Below are 23,570 nucleotides of genomic sequence, written 5' to 3'. Positions count from 1 at the left end.
TCATTATAATTAGAATCTGCTAAATAGTCGATACCATCAAAACTGATTATTACAGCTTCAACCGGTAGAAGACATCCAAACACAATCTCATGCACTATGATTTATTTTGTTATTCTGATTACCCATTATCATGAAATTATAATAATAGCACATCTTGTTAGTCCCACAATTATGATGTGATATTTGATGATTACAATTTATACCGACCATTTGGCTTAGTATGGGATCTAACACATCCAAACACCTCCTAAGTAATTAATTTCTTTATTCATTTTATAATATTACTTTATCTTGTTTTATGCTTGATTAACTCTGGCTTACAGTTGATTTCCTTAGGTGATTGTAATTGACACTTTCAATAAAATGATATCTTTCAGGTTACCATGCAAAAAGATTTGTTTCTTTACAACTAGTTAAAGTGATACCATGGATGGTGGAAAAGAAAAAAGTGGTGGTGATAATGGCCGTGTAAATAACAAGGCCTATATCGATACTAATGATGTGGATGCTCTTTGGAAGCAAGCATGTTTAGATAGAGAGAAAGATTTGGATAAATTAATGAATCCATATGGTGTTGTTACAGATGACACGTATGACTTACCTATTAAAAACGGATCTTCACTAGCTGCTATTAAAGCAAACCATGATCCTAATAATCAAGAAGAGGGTCGTTCACCTTTTTTCACCGAACAGTTTTACTTTGTTCCCTCATCACCAAAACCCAAACCGAAATCCGTCCCACTTGATATGAACACAGAAATCCTACGGTTAGTGGATTCTGCAATCATGGGTCAACCCGGTAGTATGGACTCCATAAAGAATATGGTGAGTGGTGTAGAGGATTGTGGAGATGGATTTGATCCAGAAAGTGTTGCTTTTTTACTAGTTGATACACTTCTCACAACAATGGGGGGAGTTGAATCTTTTGATGAAGATGATGATGATAATAATAAACCTAGTGTGATGAAAAACTCAAAAGCTGCTATAATTTCAGGCGAGCTTATTCCATGGCTTCCATGGTTAACAGACAGTGTTGGTTTCATGTCACCAAGAACTCGATTAGTTCGTGGTATGCGTACTATTTTGCACGCATGTACAAGAAACCGATCCTTGTGTTGTTCGGCTGGTTTGATAATGGTACTTTTGGAAACAGCTGAGAAGATATTTTTAGATGATGTGGGGTCCACAAAGCAGTTACATTGGAATGGGGGCCCATTGTGTTCGTGTTTGCAGTATTTGGCGGGACATTCAGTTACTGTAACCGAATTGAAGACGTGGTTTCGGTTAGTTAAACGAATGATTAAAACTCCATGGGCTTTAAGGTTAATGATTTCTTTAGAAAAGGCGTTACGTGGGAAGGAGTCGAGGGGCCCAAAAGCTTCGTTTGAGTTTGATGGTGAAAGTTCCGGTTTGTTATGTCCGGGTGAAGGTCGTTGGCCTTTTCTTCATGGATACGCGTTTGCCACGTGGATTTTTGTTGAGTCGTTTTCAGAGACTATACATAAAACAAAGGACGCAGAATCTAAATCCAAGAGGTTTTTGTTTAGTTTTATATCGGGTGATAATAATCAGGGTATAGAGGTGTATTTTCAAGCTCAGTTTTTGGAGGTTGAGGTTGGAAGTGGAAAGGGGAAAAGGGCAAATGTGTCTTTTACGCATGCGTTTAAGGCACGACGGTGGTATTTTATTGGTGTGGAGCATACTTCAAATAATGAATTGAGATTGTATATTGATGGGAATTTGCAAGAAACTCGTTCTATTGATCTCCCTCGTATCACAAAGCCGCTATCATTTTGTTGTATTGGTACAAGTCCGTCACCAAAAAAGGGTGGTTTGCTGCGAAATTTACGACAATGCCCCTTGTTTGCAGAAATGGGGCCTATTTATATTTTTAAGGAACCGATTGGGCCGGAAATGGTTGGTAGGTTGGCTTCTAGGGGACCAGATTCACTTCCTTCATTTGGTAATGCTGCAGGGTTATTATGGTTGCCAACAAATCCACATGTGCAAAATGTCGAAGAGGAAAGTGCGCGTTTGGATACAGAAATTGGAGGGTACCTTCACCTTCTTTATCATCCGATTTTACTTACTGGTCGTCATTGTCCGGATGCTTCCCCCTCCGGCCCCTCAGGTTTTGTGCATTTATCTTGTTCTCATGTACCGTAAATAATGAATTCAAAATATATTGTCCCCTTCTTTACTTTGAGCTTGTATTGCTAGTATCTGCTTCCTGCTTTATTGTTAGTCCTTGCTTTTACTGTTTGTGTGTTCATACAATATTGACTTACTTACCCTTGCCTAGCTTTCATTTTAGCTTTATTGTCTGTATCTGCTTTTGTTTTTCTTTCTTTAGTCACACACCATTGTTTATCATTCACATTACGTATGTAGGAGATCATCAGTGTGGAATCATGTTTCTCCTTATGATGTCATCTATGGTCTTAGTCTTCCTACTCTCGGTAGAGGCTGCCTACATCTTACCTTCCCTTTACCCCATTCTAACGGGATTGGGTATTGTTGTTGAAAAACTAATTTTGCTATATATGTTTTTACAATGATTTCCAATTTTTAAAATTAGATGTCTTTTATGACCTTTTAGGCTCCACACATTTGGTCAATTATCACCCCTCTAAATTCTTTCATCATCTTGTGGGTATATAAGCATCTAAAGATGGTGATAAAATAGAGAAAATTTCTTTTATCATCATGTTCTTAGAAATTATCTATTGGAGTCTAAGTTGCTACACCCTTAGGGGTGTACATTTTGTATTAGAAATTCAGATATCACATGTAAGGCAGATCTATAGGGTTCGTACTCATATTCTAGGGAATAGAATTAGTGCAATATCTATATACACTTCCATGTCCATTGAAAACTGCAAAGTTCATGTTTAAATTACCTATTTTCTCATTTATAACAACAATACTCAAAACCCCATAATGAAATGGGGTGAGGGGATATACAGTCATACCTCCATCCATGGTAGAGAGGTTGCTTCCATTAAATGACTTCTGACATATGAAACGGATGCCCCAATGGTGAAAATAGGGGGATTAAGCATATACATTCAGTAAAGCATGTAAACAAGCAATAGAGCATAAAGAAGGTATACATGCAATAAAAAGGGGAGAGGGGATAAGTATATACAGGCAATCAAGCATAAAGCAATTATACAGGAAATAATGCAAATCAAGTATCAATGTAATTAATCATAAAACAAGTATATAGACAATAAAGCATAAATCACGTATACATTCATAATAAGGGAGGGGGGGGGGGGGGGTGAGGGAATATGGGAATCCATCATCATTACAAAGAAACTGATCCACAATATATTGTCTCTGTTGTAGGGTAGTTCAGAAAATAAGCAAACGGATAAATATTTCTCTTAAAATTTTATGATCCTTAGGGAGTACCTCTTTCTGAATACTTGGATTATTGTTTAAAATTTTTTGACATATGTTATTTGTTTATGTTTCAGGTTTACTCCAAAGACCTGCTGAGGTTATAGGGCACGTGCCTGTGACTACAAGAATGCGACCTGCAGAAGCTTTGTGGGCCTTAGCATATGGAGGCCCAATGTCTTTACTTCCATTTGTAGTAAGCAAAGTTAACAATGATACACTGGAACCCGAAGAAGGCAATCTTAACGCGTGTCTAGCATCAACGGCTCTTGCTGCTCCAATATTCAGAATCATATCACTAGCAATCAAACACCTTGGAAATAGCAACGAGCTTTGTCGTGCAAGAGGCCCTGAAGTTCTATCAAAAGTTTTAACACATCTATTAAAAACTTTATCTTCAGTTGATGTTGCCAAGCATACTGTTGCAGATGAGGAAATTGTTGCAGCGGTTGTGAGTTTATGTCAATCTCAGAAGAGCGATTTTACACTTAAAGTACAACTTTTCAGTACGTTGTTGTTGGATTTGAAAATTTGGAGCTTATGTAGCTATGGGATACAGAAGAAGCTTTTATCATCGTTAGCAGATATGGTTTTTGAAGAATCAAGTGTAATGCGTGATGCGAAAGCTATTCAAACACTACTTGATGGATGTAGGAGATGTTATTGGACAATTCATGAAAAAGATTCAATGAATACATTTTCTTTGAGTGATGGACCACGTCCAGTTGGAGAAGTGAATGCTTTAGTTGATGAGCTTTTAGTAGTTATTGAGCTTATTTTGGTGGCAGCACCTCCTCCAATGGCTATGAATGATATTCGTTGTTTGCTTGGCTTCTTGGTTGATTGTCCACAACCAAATCAGGTAACATTCTACCCTTGCCCTCATCATGTTGGGAAAATGAGAAAATGGGCTAAAAAGTTCTCAACCAACATAAAGAAAAACAGTAGAGAAAATTGAACACAAATATATACATAGAGAACTCGAAAACCAGAGAAACCCCACGTGCCTTCAGAGAGAGAAATTAACTATATGGCGAATTATTATAATTGTGTAGAGTAATCTCTCAAGCAACCTCTAATTATATCACACTCTGCGAACTTTTGACTAACACCTTTCTACACTCTAAAAAAAGAGTAGAAGAATAAAAAAGAATTAAATATGTATATTTGATGGGGCTCTTAGCACCCTTTGTAACCAAAAGCTTTGCCTCCCTTTTATAGGCATGAAACCAACTCCACCTTTCCTCTTGCCATCAATATGGGATGGCCACTTATTTATCCATGAGCCTGATATGAAATGGTTTAATCTTGCGTACTTTTAGAAAAAAGAGGGTGGAGCTGCCGTTTTGACAAAAATAAAGAAACTCATTGTTTTATCTTAATGAAGTATTATGACATTGTCTTGTTTTTGTTTTCATTGGCCAAACCATCAAAGAATGGGGTATATGATTACTTTAAATTTTCTGAGCATTCTCTATGTCATTGTCTTAAAATCAACATGCCTATTCCTCCAATTCTTAGGTAGTGTTTGGCATGAAATAATCGAATAGGGAATGGAATAGAATATTACGGCAGAATAAAAAAAATTCCCGTTTGTTTGCCACAAATGAATGGAATGGAACATTCCTCACGGAATGTTATTCCTCGTATCGGCTGATTTCCATTCCATGGGGCAAGGATGCTTTTTTTTTTAACTTCTTGATGGAACGGAATAATATACTATAATTATAAATTACTTTTATTATGAAACGTTAAATAACATTAGTGGATTTCCATAAATTAAAAAATTCAAATATTTTTTCCCCCAAAAATAACGATTTTTTGTATTATAGTATTAGATGGTACTTAATTTCTATTTTGTATGAAGATTTTCCAAATGATAATAATTATTTGGACTATTTGAAATACATATATTCTAAATTTCAAACGACATGAACTATGTTTATATGCAATTTATATAACGATGTATCTTTATTTGATTGAAGTTTGTTTTTATAAAACAACATTTTCTTCTTTTATTTATTAGTTAAATTTTATTTAGTTTTCTAGTTATACTTAACAAACAACTTGTTTGAATGATTCATTCCATCAGGACAATAGAACGTAATGATCTATTCCATTCCTTTGTTGTTCTTGAATATTGTTTATGGTTTTAATCCTTTGTGGCTTTGTTAATCCCTTGATTCTTGATTACTTTATCTGCAATACAGGTTTCAAGGGCATTGCACCTAATATACAGACTAGTGGTACAACCAAACACTTCTAGAGCTCAAACTTTTGCAGAGGCATTCATATCATGTGGTGGTATAGAAACACTTCTAGTCTTATTACAACGGGAAGCAAAATTTGGAGATCATGACATACAAGACCACGATTATGAAGCCGAAAGTGGTAGTGGGTATCCAGATAATATTCATGCTGATGATAATACATCCTTCAATGGAAGTGAATTTTCATCATTTGACCCTCATAGACAGAACAGTGTCTTTGCGGGGTCCAGTGTAGGAAGCAGACTGTCAGCTTCCGAAAGTCAACTCATCAAGAATTTGGGTGGTATAAGTTTCTCAATAAATGCTGAAAATGCAAGAACCAATATTTATAACATTGATAAAGGTGATGGAATTGTTGTTGCAATAGTTGGGCTTTTTGGGGCTTTAGTTAGCTCAGGATATTTAAAATTCGGTTCTCATGCGCCTACGGATCTTTCGGGTAACCTTCATAGTTTGCTTGAGGGTGCAGGGAGTATGTTTGATGATAAAGTTTCACTTCTACATTTTGCTCTTCAAAAGACTCTTCAAGCTGCACCAAATAGGCTTATGACTGGGAATGTCTATACTGCTTTATTGAGTGCCTCGGTATGTCATACTATTTTACTAATCTTGTAGTTGCACTTTCATTGGCATTTTATTAGATTTGATGATGACTTAAGTATAGAAACAGATTGGTTTTAAGCAGAATCGCTTATCCTCACTCTTAGTTTTAGATCAATCTGACATTCTTCCTTGTAATCAAGTTGTTAGTCTACATATCTTTATTGGGTACCTCAATAAGTCTTACTATTTTACCAATCTTTCAGTTTTCTCTTTTGTTTTTTAATTTGTATTAAGGGGGTGTTTGGGATTGACTGTTTAAAGTGCTTATTAACTTATTGCGATTTGGTACCGCTAATAAGCAGTTTCATAAAAGTAGTTACATATTAACTAATCGGCAGTTTAGTAATGCTAATGAGCACTTTGAGCGTTTGGATTGAACAAAATAGCTTCTTTAAAAACAACTTATTAGTTTATTGCATTTTAATACTGCATAAGCTATTCCAAACATTTTTTATGACCCTTTTCCCATGTAATAAATATGGTCTTTTTTTTTTTTTTTTTACATTTTTAGTTAAATTCATCAGCAAGAGATGAGGAACTTAATTTCTATGATCCACAACATCGTTTTGAGCATTTAGAGCTCTTGTTGGTTCTTTTGCGTTCACTCCCATATGCAACAAAGAGTTTTCAAACTCGAGCGTTACAGGTACTACTTTTCACTCACCGCATTTCAGGAGTATTGTGTAATTTGTTTATATTTTCACTTTTATATGTATTTTCTGTTCCATTTGTTTCAGGATCTTTTGATTTTGGCTTGCAGTCATTCAGAAAACAGAATCAGTCTCACTAAGATGGAGGAATGGCCTGAGTGGCTCTTGGAAATTCTTATATCTAATTACGAGGTCTTACTTTTCCTCTTGAAAATCTTGTTTGTTTGCCACAAAGGAATGGAATGGAGCATTCATCATGGAATGTGAATTCTTCTCTTGAGTTGATTTTTATTCCATGGAGGAGGAGTATTTTTTTTCATTCCTTGAAGGAACGCATTGATGTGTTACAATTATAAACTAGTCTTACTTATATAATCTTCAATTATACTAATTTTGTTTTAACAAAAAAATCAAAACTTCAATTATTTTAAAATGATAAATAATCTTTTTTTAACTATTGGAAGTATATATATATATATATATATATATATATATATATATATATATATTAAATGAGATGAAATATGTTTCTATGCAAATTATTTAAAGATATATCTTTATTTGAGTAAAGTTTATTTTTATAAAATAGCGTTTTTCCTTTATTCATCAAATTAGTACTTTAGGTTGGTGGGTGTCATACCACACTCACCACACTTTTTAAGTGTCACGTCATTTTTTACCACATCCCACAAAACTGGTGGGTGTCATATTACACCTTACCACACCCACCACAGTACACATTTTTATGCATGACGTACAACATGTGAAGGAATGCATTTTTTTTCCTGTGTGGCAAATCCATACCACACACCACCTTTACCGCACTTCTTTTTTGCCCCTCGGTGCGGTGTTTACCGCATACCGCAGTATACCGCAGTATGCGGTAAGATGCGCACCGCATAGCCTTAGTTTTCTAATTATAGATAACAAATGTGTTTGAATGATTTTCCATTCCCTTGAGCATACCAAATGTAATGGAATGTAATGATCCATTCCATTCCATTACGTTCATTCAATTCCTTTGTGATTACATTCCTTTATGGCAAACAAACCTTAAATGTATTTCTTGTTCCTACAGATGGGCGCAACAAACGCTTCAATGTCTTCAAGCATAAGAGAGGTTGAAGACCTTGTACACAATTTTCTCATCATCATGTTAGAGCATTCAATGCGTGAAAAGGATGGATGGAAGGTTTGTTGTAGAATTAACATGCAACTTATTGATGAATTATTGTTAATCTTTTGAAGAACAGGCTATCGATTGGCACTAAAACATTGCGTGCTTGTTTCTTTTGATTTTTTATGAAGCATATGTGGTTCATAATTTCAAGCATTATCAGTTCATTTATATTGTTTTTGATCATACTTTCCCTTGACAGGATATTGAAGCTACAGTTCATTGTGCAGAATGGCTTTCAATGGTAGGGGGATCAAGCACCGGAGAGAAGAGGGCCAGGTATATTGTCCTCTATAAAATTACCATGATTTGAAATAATAAAGATGATTATAAACCAATCTTTAACAATGATCTTTTTTTTTTTTTAATCTTCTAGACGTGAGAAATCATTGCCAATCTTTAAAAGAAGGCTTTTGGGCGAGTCGTTGGACTTCATCGCTAGAGACCTACGGGTTCAGGTCAAAGTTTTATTCAATTTTCTTCCTTTCTCCCTCTTTTTTGGCTTGTGAACTTGTGGGTGACTGAAATTGCTTCTCTTTACTTTCCGCTTTATTGCTTGTATCTGCTTTATTGTCAGTATCTGCTTTCACTATTTGTGTATTCGTACAGTATTCACCTGCCTACCCTTGCTTCTCTTTACCTTCAACGTTATTATTTGTATTTGCATTTTTGCTAGTATCTACTTTTACTATTTGTGTAATAATACAATTCCTATTCTTATGGGAATTGGGTATTGGTGGAGTTGTTGAGACTGCTTCTGATTAAGACATTGTACTTTGAAAAATCTATGCAATTATAGCATTGTATTTTCATTTTTTTTCACTGCAGACGCAAGTTATTGCCACAGCATCTGCTGGTCTGGGATCCTTTGGGTTACCTCCTGAGGTCTCAAGGGCAGAAGTGGAAAATGCTGCCATACTTTCTGTGGCTTTGGTGGAAAATGCAATTGTGATGTTAATGCTTGTTGAGGATCATTTACGCCTTCAAAGCAAACTATTTAGCTCTAGCCATTTTCAAGCTGGTTTAAAACCATTGGAACAAGGGAATTCATCTAAAGACTTTGAAGGACTTTCTTTTGATGTATGTTTTCATTTTGTTCTATTTGTTGAGATACCTTAGTTAATAATTCAATTCGTTGCGTAGAGACCACAATTTCGACACATTTACCTAAAAATGGATCAACTATTGGGTCATGTTTTAGGGCTAAATTGCTTGAAACGGAAACATACTTTTGTTTCTTTGTTTATTAGGGACACCTACATTTGGTTTTTTCTATTATAGCACTGCACTTTAATTATTTTTTCTTTTTATGGCATTGTACTTTGTAGAATCTACCTAATTATAACATTGTAGTTTTCAGTTCTTTTTTCTTTTTAGAACATTATAATTGAAAAAATCTACCAAATTAAGTAGTGACAATTGCTTTGTATTTGAATGGCATTGCTATAAGGGTAGATTATTTAAACTACAATGTTGTAATAGGAAAAATCTCAATGAAACTACATTGCTATTTCTGGCATTTACCCCTAAATGTCATCGGGTCAAATAAAAATAGTTCAGCTAAAATGGAAAACGTCGGCCATACTGTATTTTAATACTATTTTTATTGGAATCATATTGTATATATTACTTATTTACAAAACTCAACAGAAACGAATAAAAAGTGTAAAAATTACTCGTTCTAGACTTCAACCCATTTTGATTTTTTTATGTCTGGACACTTTTCCACATCTACACTTGAGTGCTAAAGTTGTAATTTTTTTTTTTTTTTCATCAGGATCTTTCATATATGGCTGATGGTAAAGGTGAAATTTCAGCATCTGAAATGGAACGCCTTGCAGCTGCAGCAGCAGCTGAACCTTATGATGCTGTTTCATGTGCTTTTGTATCATATGGAAGTTGTGTGATAGATTTATCAGAAGGATGGAAATACAGAAGTCGCTTATGGTATGGTGTTGGTCAACCCTCAAACCCCGTTGACTTTGGTGGTGGTGGAAGTGGGTGGGACTCTTGGAAATCTTGTTTAGAAAAAGATTCAAATGGTAATTGGGTTGAAATTCCATTAATAAAGAAATGTGTCAACATGCTACAAGCTTTGTTGATAGATGAATGTGGGTTGGGTGGGGGGTTGGGTATGAGTGTGGGTACGAGTGGAGGAATGGGGGGTATGTCTGCTCTTTATCAGTTGTTAGATAGTGATCAGCCATTTTTATGCATGCTTCGTATGGCACTTCTTTCTTTGAGGGAAGATGATGATGGTGGTGAAAATGGGTTGATTATGAGGAGTGTTAATAATGGTGATTATGGATTGCATGAAAGATTACATGGAGATGATGGAAGTGCCCCATCATCGGTAGCAAGTAGTCCTGGAAGATCAGTGAGGCAACCCCATTCAGAATTATTGTGGAGGTACTTCCTTAACATTCTCCTCTTTTTACTGCTATTTCATCTGAGATAATGTGATTTCTAACAGATTTAAGATTTTTTCCATCTATGATGAACAGTGTGCTTTCACCAATCTTGAACATGCCGGTTTCTGAGACCAAGCGACAAAGAGTATTGGTTGCATCATGTGTTATATATTCTGAGGTTTGTTTCACATTTAAATAGAAAACCTTAAATATTTTCCCTAAACTATTTCCTGTATTGTTATTACTTGTAATCTTGAATTCAAGGTTTTCACTTGCTTAATTTGGAAAGTATCCTGGTTATGTGCAGGTGTGGCATGCTATTAGCCAGGACAGACTCCCTTTAAGGAAACAATATTTAGAGGCTATTGTCCCACCACTTGTTGCGGTTCTAAGGAGGTGGCGCCCACTTTTGGCAAAAATTTATGAACTTGGTCCCCCTGATGAATTAAATCCCCTTGCTATTGATGATCCAGCCCTAGACGTTGATGCAACACCTATAGAGGTTGAACTAATTTCCCCTACTTTCCTTTCTTATTATCTTTCACTGGAATGCATTGGCAGACCCACATCGTGTTTTGAAAATGGTCTCAATGATTCCCAACAATCCATCTAATGGAAAATAATATAAAATTTGAACACAAAAATATGTGTAGAAACCTACAAAACCAGAAAAAAACCATAGGCATCCGGGGATGAAAAGTCACTATATGATAAATTATTGTGATCATATAGACAAATCTCTCAAGCTAATCCCCCTCTCCAACCACCATCACCACCACCACAAATACACCTGCGTTCTCCAAAGTCCAAACATTTAATTCAGGGTGTCAGATTGGGTAATTATGTTGTGTTTTTATCTGACACGACAATATTTTATGCAACACGACACGATGCCGTGTGTTTCTTGCTAACAGGGAAATGACTCAATGAAAACACGACAAAAATAAAAATTAGTTTACTTAATTTATGCCTAATTATACAGACCAAGACAAACATGACATTCATGTGTAATGTCATGTAGAATTTTGAAAACGAACACAATCTCAACACATGGAAGCCATGCATACTCTAAATACCCTTTTAATGTATTGAATTGTAAAAAAATGAAAAACTGTTTGTTGTGACTAGGGTGCTCTTGCTATGATTGCTCCTGGATGGGCTGCTGCTTTTGCATCGCCACCTGCTGCAATGTCATTAGCCATGATTGCAGCAGGTGCTGCTGGAGGGGACTCAGTGGCTCCTGCTCCTGCAGTAAATGTCCATTTAAAGCGCGATTCTTCTACTTTACTTGGAAGAAAAACAGCCAAACTTCATACATTTTCAAGCTTTCAGGAATCCTTAGATGCTTCCAAGAAAGCAACAGCTGCTTTAAAGGATAAAGCTACTGCAAAAGCAGCTGCTTTGGCTGCTGCACGTGATCTTGAAAGAAATGCAAAAATAGGGTCTGGAAGAGGATTGAGTGCTATAGCTATGGCTACATCTGGTCAGAGGCGGGGGAAAAGTGATATGGAACGTGTAATGAGATGGAATGTCTCTGAAGCAATGGGAACTGCTTGGACTGAATGTTTGCAGTCGGTTGATACGAAATCGGTTTATGGGAAAGATTTTAATGCATTGTCGTATAAATTTGTTGCTCTGCTTGTTGGAAGTTTAGCTTTTGCCAGAAACATGCAACGATCAGAGGTTTATTTCTTTTTCTTTAGGCAACTTACAAAAAAAAAAAAAACATTATGTTTTGGGCAGTTTTGTGGTTAAAACACTAATACTTTTATCTTTTTCTAATCAAATTGTATAAGTTTCATCAGTAATTTGACACATTATGTTAGGGTTCTTTGGTAATTTTGTTCTATCAGGTAAAAACCAGTATCTTTGTAAATTAACCATTTTAACTTGTTATATTAGGTTGCATCTGTACTTTTAATATGTGAGGTTTCACCAGTAATTTTTAAAATTAACCATTTTGACTGATTTTATCCCCAGTAAAAATGGGTATTTTGGAAAAACAAATGTTTAAAACTTTTATTGTTTGATTGGAAAAAAAAAAAGTATACGTGCTTAAACCGCAAAATTGTTCAAAATATAAATATTTTTTTGTAATTTTACCTCTTTTTTCCATAGACAGATTACGAAAAAAAAACTATTAAATTTTGGGCAGCTTTGCGGTTTAATCAGTAATATTAAACTTTATTCAATCAACAATAAAAGTTTCACAAATTTTGACATGTTGTATGAGGTTTCACCAATGGCTTTGTTATATTAGGTTTCACGTGTAATTTTTCAAATTAACCATTTTAATCTGCTTTAGCAGGTCAAAATGGTTAATTTGGAAAAAAAAAATTGAGACTGTTACACTTTGATTAGAAAAAATAAACTATAAGTGTTTTTGACCGGTTATATAAGGTCTCACACGTAATTTGTTATATCAGTCAAAACCTGTAAGTTTTCTAATTAACCTTTTTGACACGTAAATGTCAAATTTTTATGGTTTGATTGGGAAAAGAATATAAGTGGTTAAAGTGCAAAATTTCCCAATATATAATTGTTTTCTTTTTGTAATTTGATCTTTTCTATGTTTTGTTTTTCTTTCTAAATTCAAATGAAGTTCTAATTTAAACTTCTTATTTTTAGGTTGATAGACGTGCTCGAGTTGATTTTGTTGCTCGGCATCGTTTATCTACTGGTATACGTGCATGGCGCAAACTCATCCATTACCTAATTGAGACAGAAAGTCTTTTTGGATTATTGAGTAAAAAGCTGTGCAATCCCAAACATGTATGTTACTTGCATTTATCATCACTGTTACATACACCACTCAATGAATTGTAATCTCACGCATTTGAGTCCACTTTCAAGCCATAAGATTAGCTCTAAGTTTATAAAAAATTCTGAAAATTAGAACTTTTTCAATTTATAGGTTTTTTGGAAAGTAGACTACATGGAAACTCCTTCAAGGATGCATAGATGTCTAAGAAGAGACTACAAAGGATCAGATCATTCCTATGTTCCTTCAATTTCTCTAGATGACAATAAAGATCCTAAGGCCTCAATCTTAGCCCTAGAATCTATCTCAATAGAACTAGCAAATGAAGATGATGAACAAGACACAGTTGTTAACATAGAGGGAAACACAGATGATATGTGGTTGTATGAAGATATTCATACAAGATCATCTGCAACTGCAGAACAACAGTTGCAGATTCCAATGGATTCTACAGAATCACAAGTTACAAATTATCAAGATTTTCCACAAAGTCCATCAGCAGCTGGCCCTGGATACATTGCTAGTGAACATTATGAAATAATTATTCTTGAACTTCCTGCATCAATGGTTCGACCACTAAAAGTTCGCCAAGGAACATTTCAGGTAAATTATTTTTTACCCAAAATATATAAAACCACAACATACTTACATTTTCTGTGCACATAACAACAATATTTATAATCACAACATACTTATATTTTTTTACCGATAATAGGAATATGTAACGTATAAAATACAATGCTCATATTGGTAACGAAATGCAAGTATGTTGATGTTATAGATAAAAAATAAAAATGTAAGTATGTTGATATTATTGGTAAAAACTAAAGCACATTGTCATATTGGTTATAAAGGTAAAGTACATTGCTATTACTATAATTTATAGGTAAAAAAAAATAAAGTACATCGCTATTATCAGTAAAGAAATAAAAAGATGTTGCTATTATAGGTCAAAATTAAAGTACATTGCCCATATTGGTAACAAAGGTAAAGTACGTTGCTATCATAGGTAAAAAAATATACTCTTGTTTCTACCATAATAGCAATTTACTTCAAACTTTTTACCCAAAATGGCAACATTATTACATTTTGTTTGAAGTGTTTTTAACTATATGTACATTATTTGTTTCCAGATAACAACTAGGAGACTTAACTTTCTTGTTGATAAATCTGAGAGAAAAAATGAAGATAAAGGTGAAGATAAGGACCGAAGTTGGTTGATGTCTTTACTTCATCAAGTACACAACAGAAGGTCAGATAAATAGACTACTTAGGTTAAAGTGACTGAATGGGTAATGATGTTTATCTAGATTAACTAATGTATACATAAGGTTTGTTTTCTTTCTAGACCGAATAATTTTTTTGAATGAGACTAAATGACCATTTATCCTTATATTTTAAAAAACAAAATTCACAATATTCATCATTTTTAACGTGAGAGGGGCTAGGAGGAAAAAACAAAAAACAAAAAACAAAAAACAAAAAAGACAAATAGGTAAAGGATGGTTAGTGTCTTAATACATTAAGCCAAGTTTGTTGGCTTAACCCATTAAGTCATTCCAATGATGAATAAAATACCCATTAAGTCAAAAAATAAACAAAACCTAACGTGGGTTGTGTTTGTACAAATGTCTAAAATACCCTTCAGTAACAACATTTGACTAGCTTCACAGTTGTACCGTTGTTACAGATATCTCCTACGGAGAAGTGCTCTGGAGTTATTTATGCTTGACCGGTCAAACTTCTTCTTCGATTTTGGGGTATTTTTTTTTATTAACATTTTAATATGTTCCTTGAAGAACATGATGTTGACTTTAGTTTATAAAAACTTTTTTTCGTTGACATTTTTTTTCAGAATGCTGAGGCAAGAATGAGCGCGTATAGAGCTATTGTTCATGCACGCCCTCCCCGTTTAAACAATATTTACTTGGCAACTCAGGTTTTTTTGCATCCCACAAACGTTGTTAATGACTAATATACCCTTTTGTCTCAAGAAAATTGCAATTTTTTACTACGCACAATAGTTTAATTTAAGAACCATGTTACATTTGTTTTATTTTTGTCTTAGAGACCTGAACAACTTCTCAAACGGGCTCAACTTATGGAAAGGTGGTCACGCTGGGAGGTACAATAGAAAATAATATATTTTAATTTTTTATGCCACATTTTTTTATAAAAATTATTTATATCTTGACTTTAAATAATGAAAATTGCTAATTATTTCTGTTACAGATCAGCAACTTTGAATATTTAATGCAGCTCAATACACTGGCTGGGCGTAGTTATAATGACATCACCCAGGTGAATATCTCCAAAAATGAATATTTTAAGGTTAATCACAAAATTAGCCAAGGTAATATCACAAAATGACCACAAATTTTTGGTGAAATAACTTTTTTTTTTTAATGAAATTGTTTTATCAGTGGTCCCCATTAGTTGGGGACACCGAAAAAGCAATTTTGCAAAAAATAAAATAAAAGGTATTTCACGAATTAGATGGTCATTTCGTGATTACCTTCTCAGTTTTTGATTATTTTTGTGATTAGTCCCATAATTTAATCGTGTTATTGGAATTAAATTTTCATTGATTATGCTGATAAGTTTGCATTTCACTGCAGTATCCTGTTTTCCCCTGGATTCTTTCAGATTACAAGTCAACTCATTTGGATCTTTCCAATCCCTCATCTTACCGAGATCTTTCCAAGGTAAAAAAAATATATTTATTTTTTTTCTCTAATTTGCATTTCAGACTTTACCCTAACAAAGTGATCAAATTACTTTTCAGCCCATTGGAGAATTAAATGATGAAAGATTTAAAAAGTTCCAGGAAAACTACAACAGCTGTAACAATCCTGCCATACCCAAGTACCATTATGGCTCACCTTACTCAACAGCTGGGACAGTAGGTTTTCCAATCATTTTCACATTATTTTGTGAATGTTGTACCCAAAATACCCTTCAAATTGTTTCTAAACTCTGTTTTAACAAGATTATGAGTTTATGACATGCAAATATAAAATTAATTCGTGTTCCTATCTGACAGGTGCTGTATTATCTCATGAGAGTCGAACCATTTACTACCCTTTCAATTCGATTACAAGGTGGCAAATTTGAACATGCAGACAGAATGTTCTCTGATATCAATGCCACCTGGAATGGAGTTCTTGAGGATATGAATGACGTGAAGGAATTGGTATGACTTTGTTTAAATTGTACAAATTATCGCTTTATTTATTTTTATTTTTTTGAAAGCTGATTAGCTTCCGTTGAGTACATTTGTTGAGGAAATGGTCTTAATGACTCACAGCAACCCAACCAATGAAAAATAATAGAGAATCCGTAAAGAAAAATTAACTAAATGACAAATTCTTACAATCATATAGACAGTTATCTTAAGCCAATCCCCCCCAATTACATCCACATCTCCATTCTGTTCTCTACACTCTAAAACAAGAGAAGAAAAGAAAGGAATCAAATACTTAAAGTGTATTTGATTGTGGTACTATGACACCAAAGCCTTGGACTCCTTTTATAGGCATGAAGCCCACTCCATGTTTTTACACTCTACCAATGTGGACCAACTCCTTTCATATTACATAAGAAATCTCTATGATTATCATATGCTTTTGTCTTCTGTTTCTACAAAATTAACGTATTTTAAATTATCTTTTTTTGCTTTTCTTTATGTTAAAGGTCCCTGAGATGTTTTACCTTCCGGAAATGTTGACGAATGAGAATTCTATTGATTTTGGTACGACACAACATGGAGATAGAATAGGTATAAACTTCAATTACTTTCCATTTTCGCCCTTCACTTTTGAAAGCTATCTTGTTTTTTTTCCCCTAATATTGCTTTTGTTCTCAGATTCTGTTAGGCTTCCTCCATGGGCTGAAAACCCGGTTGATTTCATGCATAAGCATCGAATGGCTCTCGAGAGTGAACATGTCTCTGCACATTTGCATGAGTGGATTGATCTCATATTTGGGTAGTTTTTTTTTCATTGATTATCTTTTATTTTCAAAAATTGCAATTTTTGTTGATGGTTTTCTGATATTAGGTACAAGCAACAAGGGAAAGAAGCTGTTGCAGCAAACAATGTGTTCTTTCACATCACGTATGAAGGGGCTGTTGATATAGACAAAATTCAGGATCCAGTAAGACCCTTTTTGTTTTTCCTCCATCAAAATAAATGACATTTAAAAGTTGATTAAACTACATTTTTGGTCCTTGAGTATAGCCCGTTTTGCATTTTTCGTCCCAAAAAGGTTTCTCTTGCAATTTTGGTCCTCATTTGATGTTTTTGGTCCCCTTTCCATATAATATGACTACTTTTGGGACCAAAATAGAAAAAATCTGCTATACTTATCTTCCAAGTCACTTTACTTGGAAGATATATACACCCCCCCCCCCCCCCCCTCCCCCCCAAAAAAAAAAAAAAAAAAAAAGTACCAAAATTGCAAGAGAAGACTTATCCAGACCAATTGCAAAAATCAACTAGATTAAGAACCATAAATATAACTTACTCTTAAAATATTTGAGAAAGTGACATCTCTGTTGGGAAATGGGAGGACAAAATTTTGTGACAAGTTAGGACTTAATAAGTCATTTTTGACTTTCTCTATTACGTTGTTGTTTCTACATCAATTAAGACTTATATATAGCTTACCAAATCAAGTCATGTCTCTGTTAAATTCATTAATTAAAAAAGAAACAACATCTAAGTCTGTTTATGGTTTTATTCATTATTATTGCCCCCATTGTCCCATGAAACTTGACACTCTTCCTTATATGGGAAGTCTCGTGAAAATTGCAACATTTACTTTTTTTTGAAGTTTGTGATAATGATTTGGGTCCCCGATTCAAGTTTAGGATAAACTACATAAATCGTCCCTGTGGTTATGTGAAAATTACGGATTTGGTCCTCGACTTCAATTTTAAGCTTTTTAATCCCTTAAAGAAGAAGTTGAAACGATTTTCGTCCCTCTAGTTAACACTATCTGATTTCCACCACCAGATCAATATAAAATGACCAGTTTACCCTTACTAACACATTTATTGTATTTTGTTGTTGGATTTGTATTTCTTTTTCTTATTCTGTTGAATGAACATTAAAAAGGTTCAAAGACGTGCTGTACAAGATCAAATTGCTTATGTTGGACAAACCCCATCACGTCTTATGGCGATCCCTCATATAAAAAAGATGCAAGTTGCAGATGTTCTTCATATGCAGGTAACCTCTTATTTAAGAAAGTAAAAGATAAAAAAATAGTAAATTTCAATATATGGTCTGTTTACTTACTGTTGTTACTGTGTTTTGTCTAAATTAAAACGTTTTTCGATTTTGGTCCTTTTTTTAAAGTTTCATATGGATTTGGATCCCTGAGAATTTTTGATTTTGGTCCTTATCTCAAAGTTCCAGCGACCAAAATCGATATGAAACGTTGATATATGACCAAACTGAAAAAGGATTCGGTTTTGGACAAAACACGGTAAAAATAAAAAGCATGGGATCTTTTTTTGTAATTTACTCTTAGAGTAAATTACATCTTTGGTTCCAAAGTATAGCCAAAATTTGTAATTTTGGTCCCAATTTTTTTTTTTGTTGCTATTTTGGTCCTTATTTGATGTTTTTGTAATGTTTTTAGTCCTTCCAAATAATATGACTATATTTTTAGGACCAAATGAAAAAATATAATAATAATAATAATAAATCAGCTATATTCGGGGAACAAAAATAGATAGTTTACCTGGAACATGGACCCGAAACATAACAAAAACTTCAAATAAGGATCAAAATTGTTTGACAATTTTTTAGGGATAAAAAATGTAATACTCTTTACTCTAATAGAAATGTAAAATAAAGGTAAATAAGTGATTTTACTCTATTCTAATGCCAGACCATCTTTCGGAATCCCAAAGAAGTGAAACCCTATCATGTTCCATCTCCACAACACTGCAATCTACCTGCATCTGCCATTCATGCAACTTCAGATGCTCTTGTAATAGTTGACACTAATGCCCCCTCAGCAAACATAGCATTACATAAATGGCATCCAAATACACCCGATGAACATGGACTGCCCTTCATATTTCAACATGGAAAAAGTAGTGTAAGCTCAAGTGGCGGTGGTGGTTTTTTGCGTATGTTTAAAGGAAAAAGTAGGTCCCGCTCACGGACGTTTCCCCAAGCTCATGCCCACGCAGCTTCCGGGATTAGAAGCTCTTCGATCGTCTCCATCACATATAACAATGAAGTTATCACCGGTAAGGACTAATTTTTTTACATCGATAATTCGTAATATATGGAAAAGCACAACGTACTTTCACAATCTTAATGGTTTAGACACTTGGCTATTTTCTGTAGTGATTAAACCGCTATACTATTTTGATACCACATAATCCAATAAAAAACTTTAAAAAAATAAGTTATTTTAAAATTAGCTATACCAAACACCTCCTAAATGATAATTAAAAGCCAAATATGTAAGTTTATTGTCAATAATTAATATTCCTAATATTTTGTTTCACTGTTTAAGATGTTTTATAGACTAAAAATGAAGATTTTCGTATAGTTTAGGGCTTCTAAAAGTTGTATTAGGGCGTCCATAATCATTGAATTCTTTAGAGTTTAATGGATTGTCACATTATCTATCTATTCTTCATACAACACTACCCAATTTTTCATACAATGCATTAAACTCTACAAAGTTAAATGAGACATATTTAAAAAAAAAGAAATCATTTATTAGAAAATTTCATTTTTCCCATCGAAGAGTTCAATGGTCATTAAACTCCATATCCATTGAACTTGGAGTTTAAAACATCTTACAATGGTAAAGTTTAATCCATTGAATGTGAATTAGGCATAACTCTCCGATTAAACTATGCATGGTAAAAGCTCTTACTTGCTATATAATATATATTGTTTTTCATACCAGGTGGACATGTGGACAACAGTATCCGCTTGATTTCACCCGATGGAGCAAAAACCCTAGAGATAGCAAAAGGCCATTGCGCACCGGTGACTTGTTTATCTCTATCATCCGATAGCAAATACCTCGTTAGTGGTTCCCGAGACACCACCATTTTAATCTGGAGAATACACCGGTCACCACGATTCCGATCAGGCAACATCTCAGAGCCGCCCACTGGCACTGTCACACCAACTTCAGTCAGCGCCACCACCGCCGCTAGTAGCTTCATTGATAAAAACAGAAGAAGTCGTATCGAAGGTCCCATACAGATAATCCGTGGCCATCTCGGAGAAGTTATTGATTGTTGTGTGAACTCAGATCTTGGAGCTGTTGCATCGTGCTCTGATTTGTCAGATGTTTTGCTTCATTCGGTGATTAGAGGTCGATTGCTTCGAAAGCTTCATGGTGTGAAGGCTGATATTGTCAGGCTTTCAAAACATGGCATTATTGTGACCTGGAATAATTCACTGCGTGTTCTCTCAAGTTTCACGCTTAACGGGATCTTAATTGCTCAATCACGTCTTCCTCTCTCGTGTAGCGTTCATTGCATGGAGATTTCTTTCGATGGCCGGAGTGGTTTGATCGGAATAAATTCTTGCTCGGAAAATGTTGAATTGAATGAAGGTTCTAAAATCGAGAGATTAGATGTCCCATCTCCTTCCGTTTGTTTCATCGATCTGCATACTTTGAAGGTAAAAATTGAGAATGTTGTTGATTCATGATACGTACTTTTTCATTCGGATTTGGAGTTTGTTAACGTATTTTGACAGGTATTTCACACAATGAGACTTGAAGAAGGGCAAGATATAACAGCACTCACGATGAACAAGGACAACACTAATCTATTGGTGTCAACATCTGATAAAAAGTTAATAATCTTCACAGATCCTGCTGTAAGTTTACAATTCCAATCCTGAATCTTCAAAAAACTATTCTTTTTCCCGAAAGAAAAAAAAAAAACTTCGTTCTTTGAACGTAAACACAGTGGTATCATATGATTAGTGGTTGATTGGTGTTACTGTTATTATTCCAGAGAATTAATTCGGGGGTCTTTCAGGTGAAGTTCACAACGGTGGTTCGGAGGGCAGGAAGCAGTCTTATAGGATTGACCAGGGGCAGGAGGAGATCAAGGAGGAGCTTGGCAAGTGTTTCCAGTGATGATGAATAGCAAGTGTCACATCAAGAAGGTTTCTTACTACTTTGACCAAGTCAGAGGTACGTTTCGTAATTATATCAAACAATTATTTTGTGATAAATTTGCAACAGTTAAGGCTATGTTTGGCAGACTAATTGAAAAGCTAACTGCTAGTGCTAGCTGGAAAACTAGATGCTAGCCGATAAGCTAGCTGAAATATGTAAAATGACATAAAATGCATAGAAGATTGAGTTTTTTTGTAATTACTAAAGGGTATATGTGGAAAAACAAAATAAAATTTCACATTTTTACTAGTTTTTGCAATGATGTGGTTATCCTTATTTATGCAATAATTTGTTACTTATTTATTTTACAAATTTATGCAATAATATTTCACATTTTTACTAGTTTTTGCAATGATGTTTCACATATTACCAATTTCGGTAATTGTTATGAATTATGCAACCTGTAAAATATTGCATCTTTTGGCCTTAAAATAAAATGTCGTTCCATATTTCATGTAAAAAATCACCTTGTTACATAAACTGGAAAAAAATTTTGAAACGTTTTTGCATAAATTGCATGTTTAATCCTATTTCTATTGATTGATACCATACAATTCCCTACATGTAAAATGTCTAGAGTACCCCTTAATAGTAAACATGGTCTCCTTTTTATGATAATAACAATAATAGACAAATGAGTAATTTATCTTGAATTTTTTTAATAAGAGGACTTTGTTCGAATGATGTGATCGAAACTTCAATATTTGAAAGTTAACCTTCAATGCATGTAGGCTGAGCTTGAAGATGGTGGATGAGATGCTTATTTTATGAAATTTCTGGGGAAAGTCAACTTTATGACCGTTGACCGGAAGAGCAAGCTGGCCAGTATCTTGACTTGAGTTATCGTGTACAAATATTTCTCCCGGCTTCGTATATATGAATTGCAGAGTATTAGACGTACACTAGAGGGGCTTTTGAGTAAATTTTGACTTTGACCTTGTAAATTGTACATTTTTACTCTAATGCAATACTACATGTATTCTCATATGTTAGAAATAGAAGAAAAAGTGCTAAGACCAATCTTCATTTTTGTTTCTATGTGAATTTAGGTTGCAATTGGTGACATGGCTAAAAGGTAACTTTACACCACTTAATGGATTTCGTTAGATTCTTTCTTGAATTTTCTAAACTTCAAGTGAAGTAACCTGGGGTTACTAAAACGTGACTTAATTATATCGTTGAAACCGATATTTAGCTAGACAAATACGATAAAACATGAAAATGAGGGTTAGATGTGTGGGTATTGGACTTAGTCCCACCCGGGATGATTTAGGACTCCATTTAGCCTGCTTGTACTTGTGTTGTAGGGAACTGCTTGGCTTCAAAGTGCCTTCATCATGTCAAGCTTCAGGCAACTGGCAACTGATTGGCTTCAAGGGACATTAGAAGAAGAGAAATAAGCATAATGTTATCAAGGGACATTAGAAGAAGAGAAATTAGCATAATGTTGAACTATTTCTGTAAGCACCTCTCTGAAATAGAAATATATCCTTGATTCCATTGAGATTTCCTCCCCAACTAGCCACTTATTAGCCTAAAATGAAAAAGGTTTGGGAATCGTCATCCCCACTCAAATCGGCTACCCTGCCACCTTAGAATTCTAAAGAAACATTTCTTAAAAAAAAAAAAAAGGCTGAATGCTCAAGCTCAATATTATATGGGAAAAAAGTTAAATAACATTTTTCCCCTTTGACTATTATACTTTGTTTATATGTTTACCAAACTTTACAAGTGAGTCTAAACAACCTCAATAAAATTTCATAACCATTATTTAATCTCATTTAAGTTTTATATTCCATAAGTCTTAATAGTTAAGCTATTTAGACATCATAAAAGCTAAAAGAAAGCCTATGTAGACATCCAACATCTTCATTACTAAATAAGCTCCTAATAGTTTCCAAGTTCATTACCAAACATTCCATTCTCTTAATAAACTTTACTAACTACTAATAAACTCATAATATTCTCTCAAATCTCTTATTAAACCTTGTAATGCCCAATTCCATTGGATTCATGTGTTAGAATTGATGATTCCTTGAGTTTATGAACTTCAAATTCCATTCAACCTCTAAAAAAATATTTTCAACAAATTAATCTGTAACGACGTAAAATTTTAAC

At 34.2% G+C, this 23,570-nt stretch overlaps 1 protein-coding gene across 1 annotated transcript; it reads left to right on the top strand.

Moving 5' to 3' along the window:
• Nucleotides 1-426: 426 nt before the first annotated feature.
• LOC145165030 (WD-40 repeat family protein / beige-like protein) lies at nt 427-22,358 on the top strand. Its single transcript, XM_079083668.1, has 32 exons — nt 427-2,131; nt 3,483-4,267; nt 5,616-6,260; nt 6,790-6,924; nt 7,016-7,120; nt 8,007-8,120; nt 8,308-8,384; nt 8,482-8,563; nt 8,934-9,185; nt 9,883-10,514; nt 10,610-10,694; nt 10,824-11,018; nt 11,645-12,199; nt 13,145-13,288; nt 13,431-13,880; nt 14,411-14,529; nt 14,968-15,037; nt 15,133-15,216; nt 15,346-15,402; nt 15,510-15,578; nt 15,896-15,982; nt 16,063-16,179; nt 16,321-16,470; nt 16,971-17,055; nt 17,143-17,263; nt 17,336-17,432; nt 18,395-18,508; nt 19,176-19,542; nt 20,217-20,944; nt 21,023-21,145; nt 21,286-21,467; nt 22,184-22,358. The coding sequence occupies exons 1-31, from the start codon at nt 427-429 to the stop codon at nt 21,418-21,420; spliced, it is 8,484 nt and encodes a 2,827-aa protein (XP_078939794.1). The 3' UTR covers nt 21,421-21,467; nt 22,184-22,358.
• The last annotated feature ends 1,212 nt before the right edge of the window (nt 22,359-23,570 follow it).

This window comes from Lactuca virosa, chromosome 3 (assembly GCF_052849685.1).
Source record: "Lactuca virosa cultivar CGN04683 chromosome 3, Lactuca_virosa_CGN04683_v6, whole genome shotgun sequence".
In the NCBI taxonomy this organism is placed as follows: domain Eukaryota; kingdom Viridiplantae; phylum Streptophyta; class Magnoliopsida; order Asterales; family Asteraceae; genus Lactuca; species Lactuca virosa.
The sequence above is the reverse complement of the archived record's forward strand: the minus strand, read 5'-3'. Positions and strand labels throughout refer to the sequence as shown.

What these genes read in the sequence shown, in the direction of transcription:
- LOC145165030 (XM_079083668.1), top strand. Translation starts at nt 427, where the DNA reads ATGGATGGTGGAAAAGAAAAAAGTGGTGGTGATAATGGCCGTGTAAAT. An exon ending in TGAATGACGTGAAGGAATTG is followed by an intron (nt 16,471 to 16,970) that starts GTATGACTTTGT and finishes TTTATGTTAAAG; the next exon opens with GTCCCTGAGATGTTTTACCT. An exon ending in TAATCTTCACAGATCCTGCT is followed by an intron (nt 21,146 to 21,285) that starts GTAAGTTTACAA and finishes TTATTATTCCAG; the next exon opens with AGAATTAATTCGGGGGTCTT.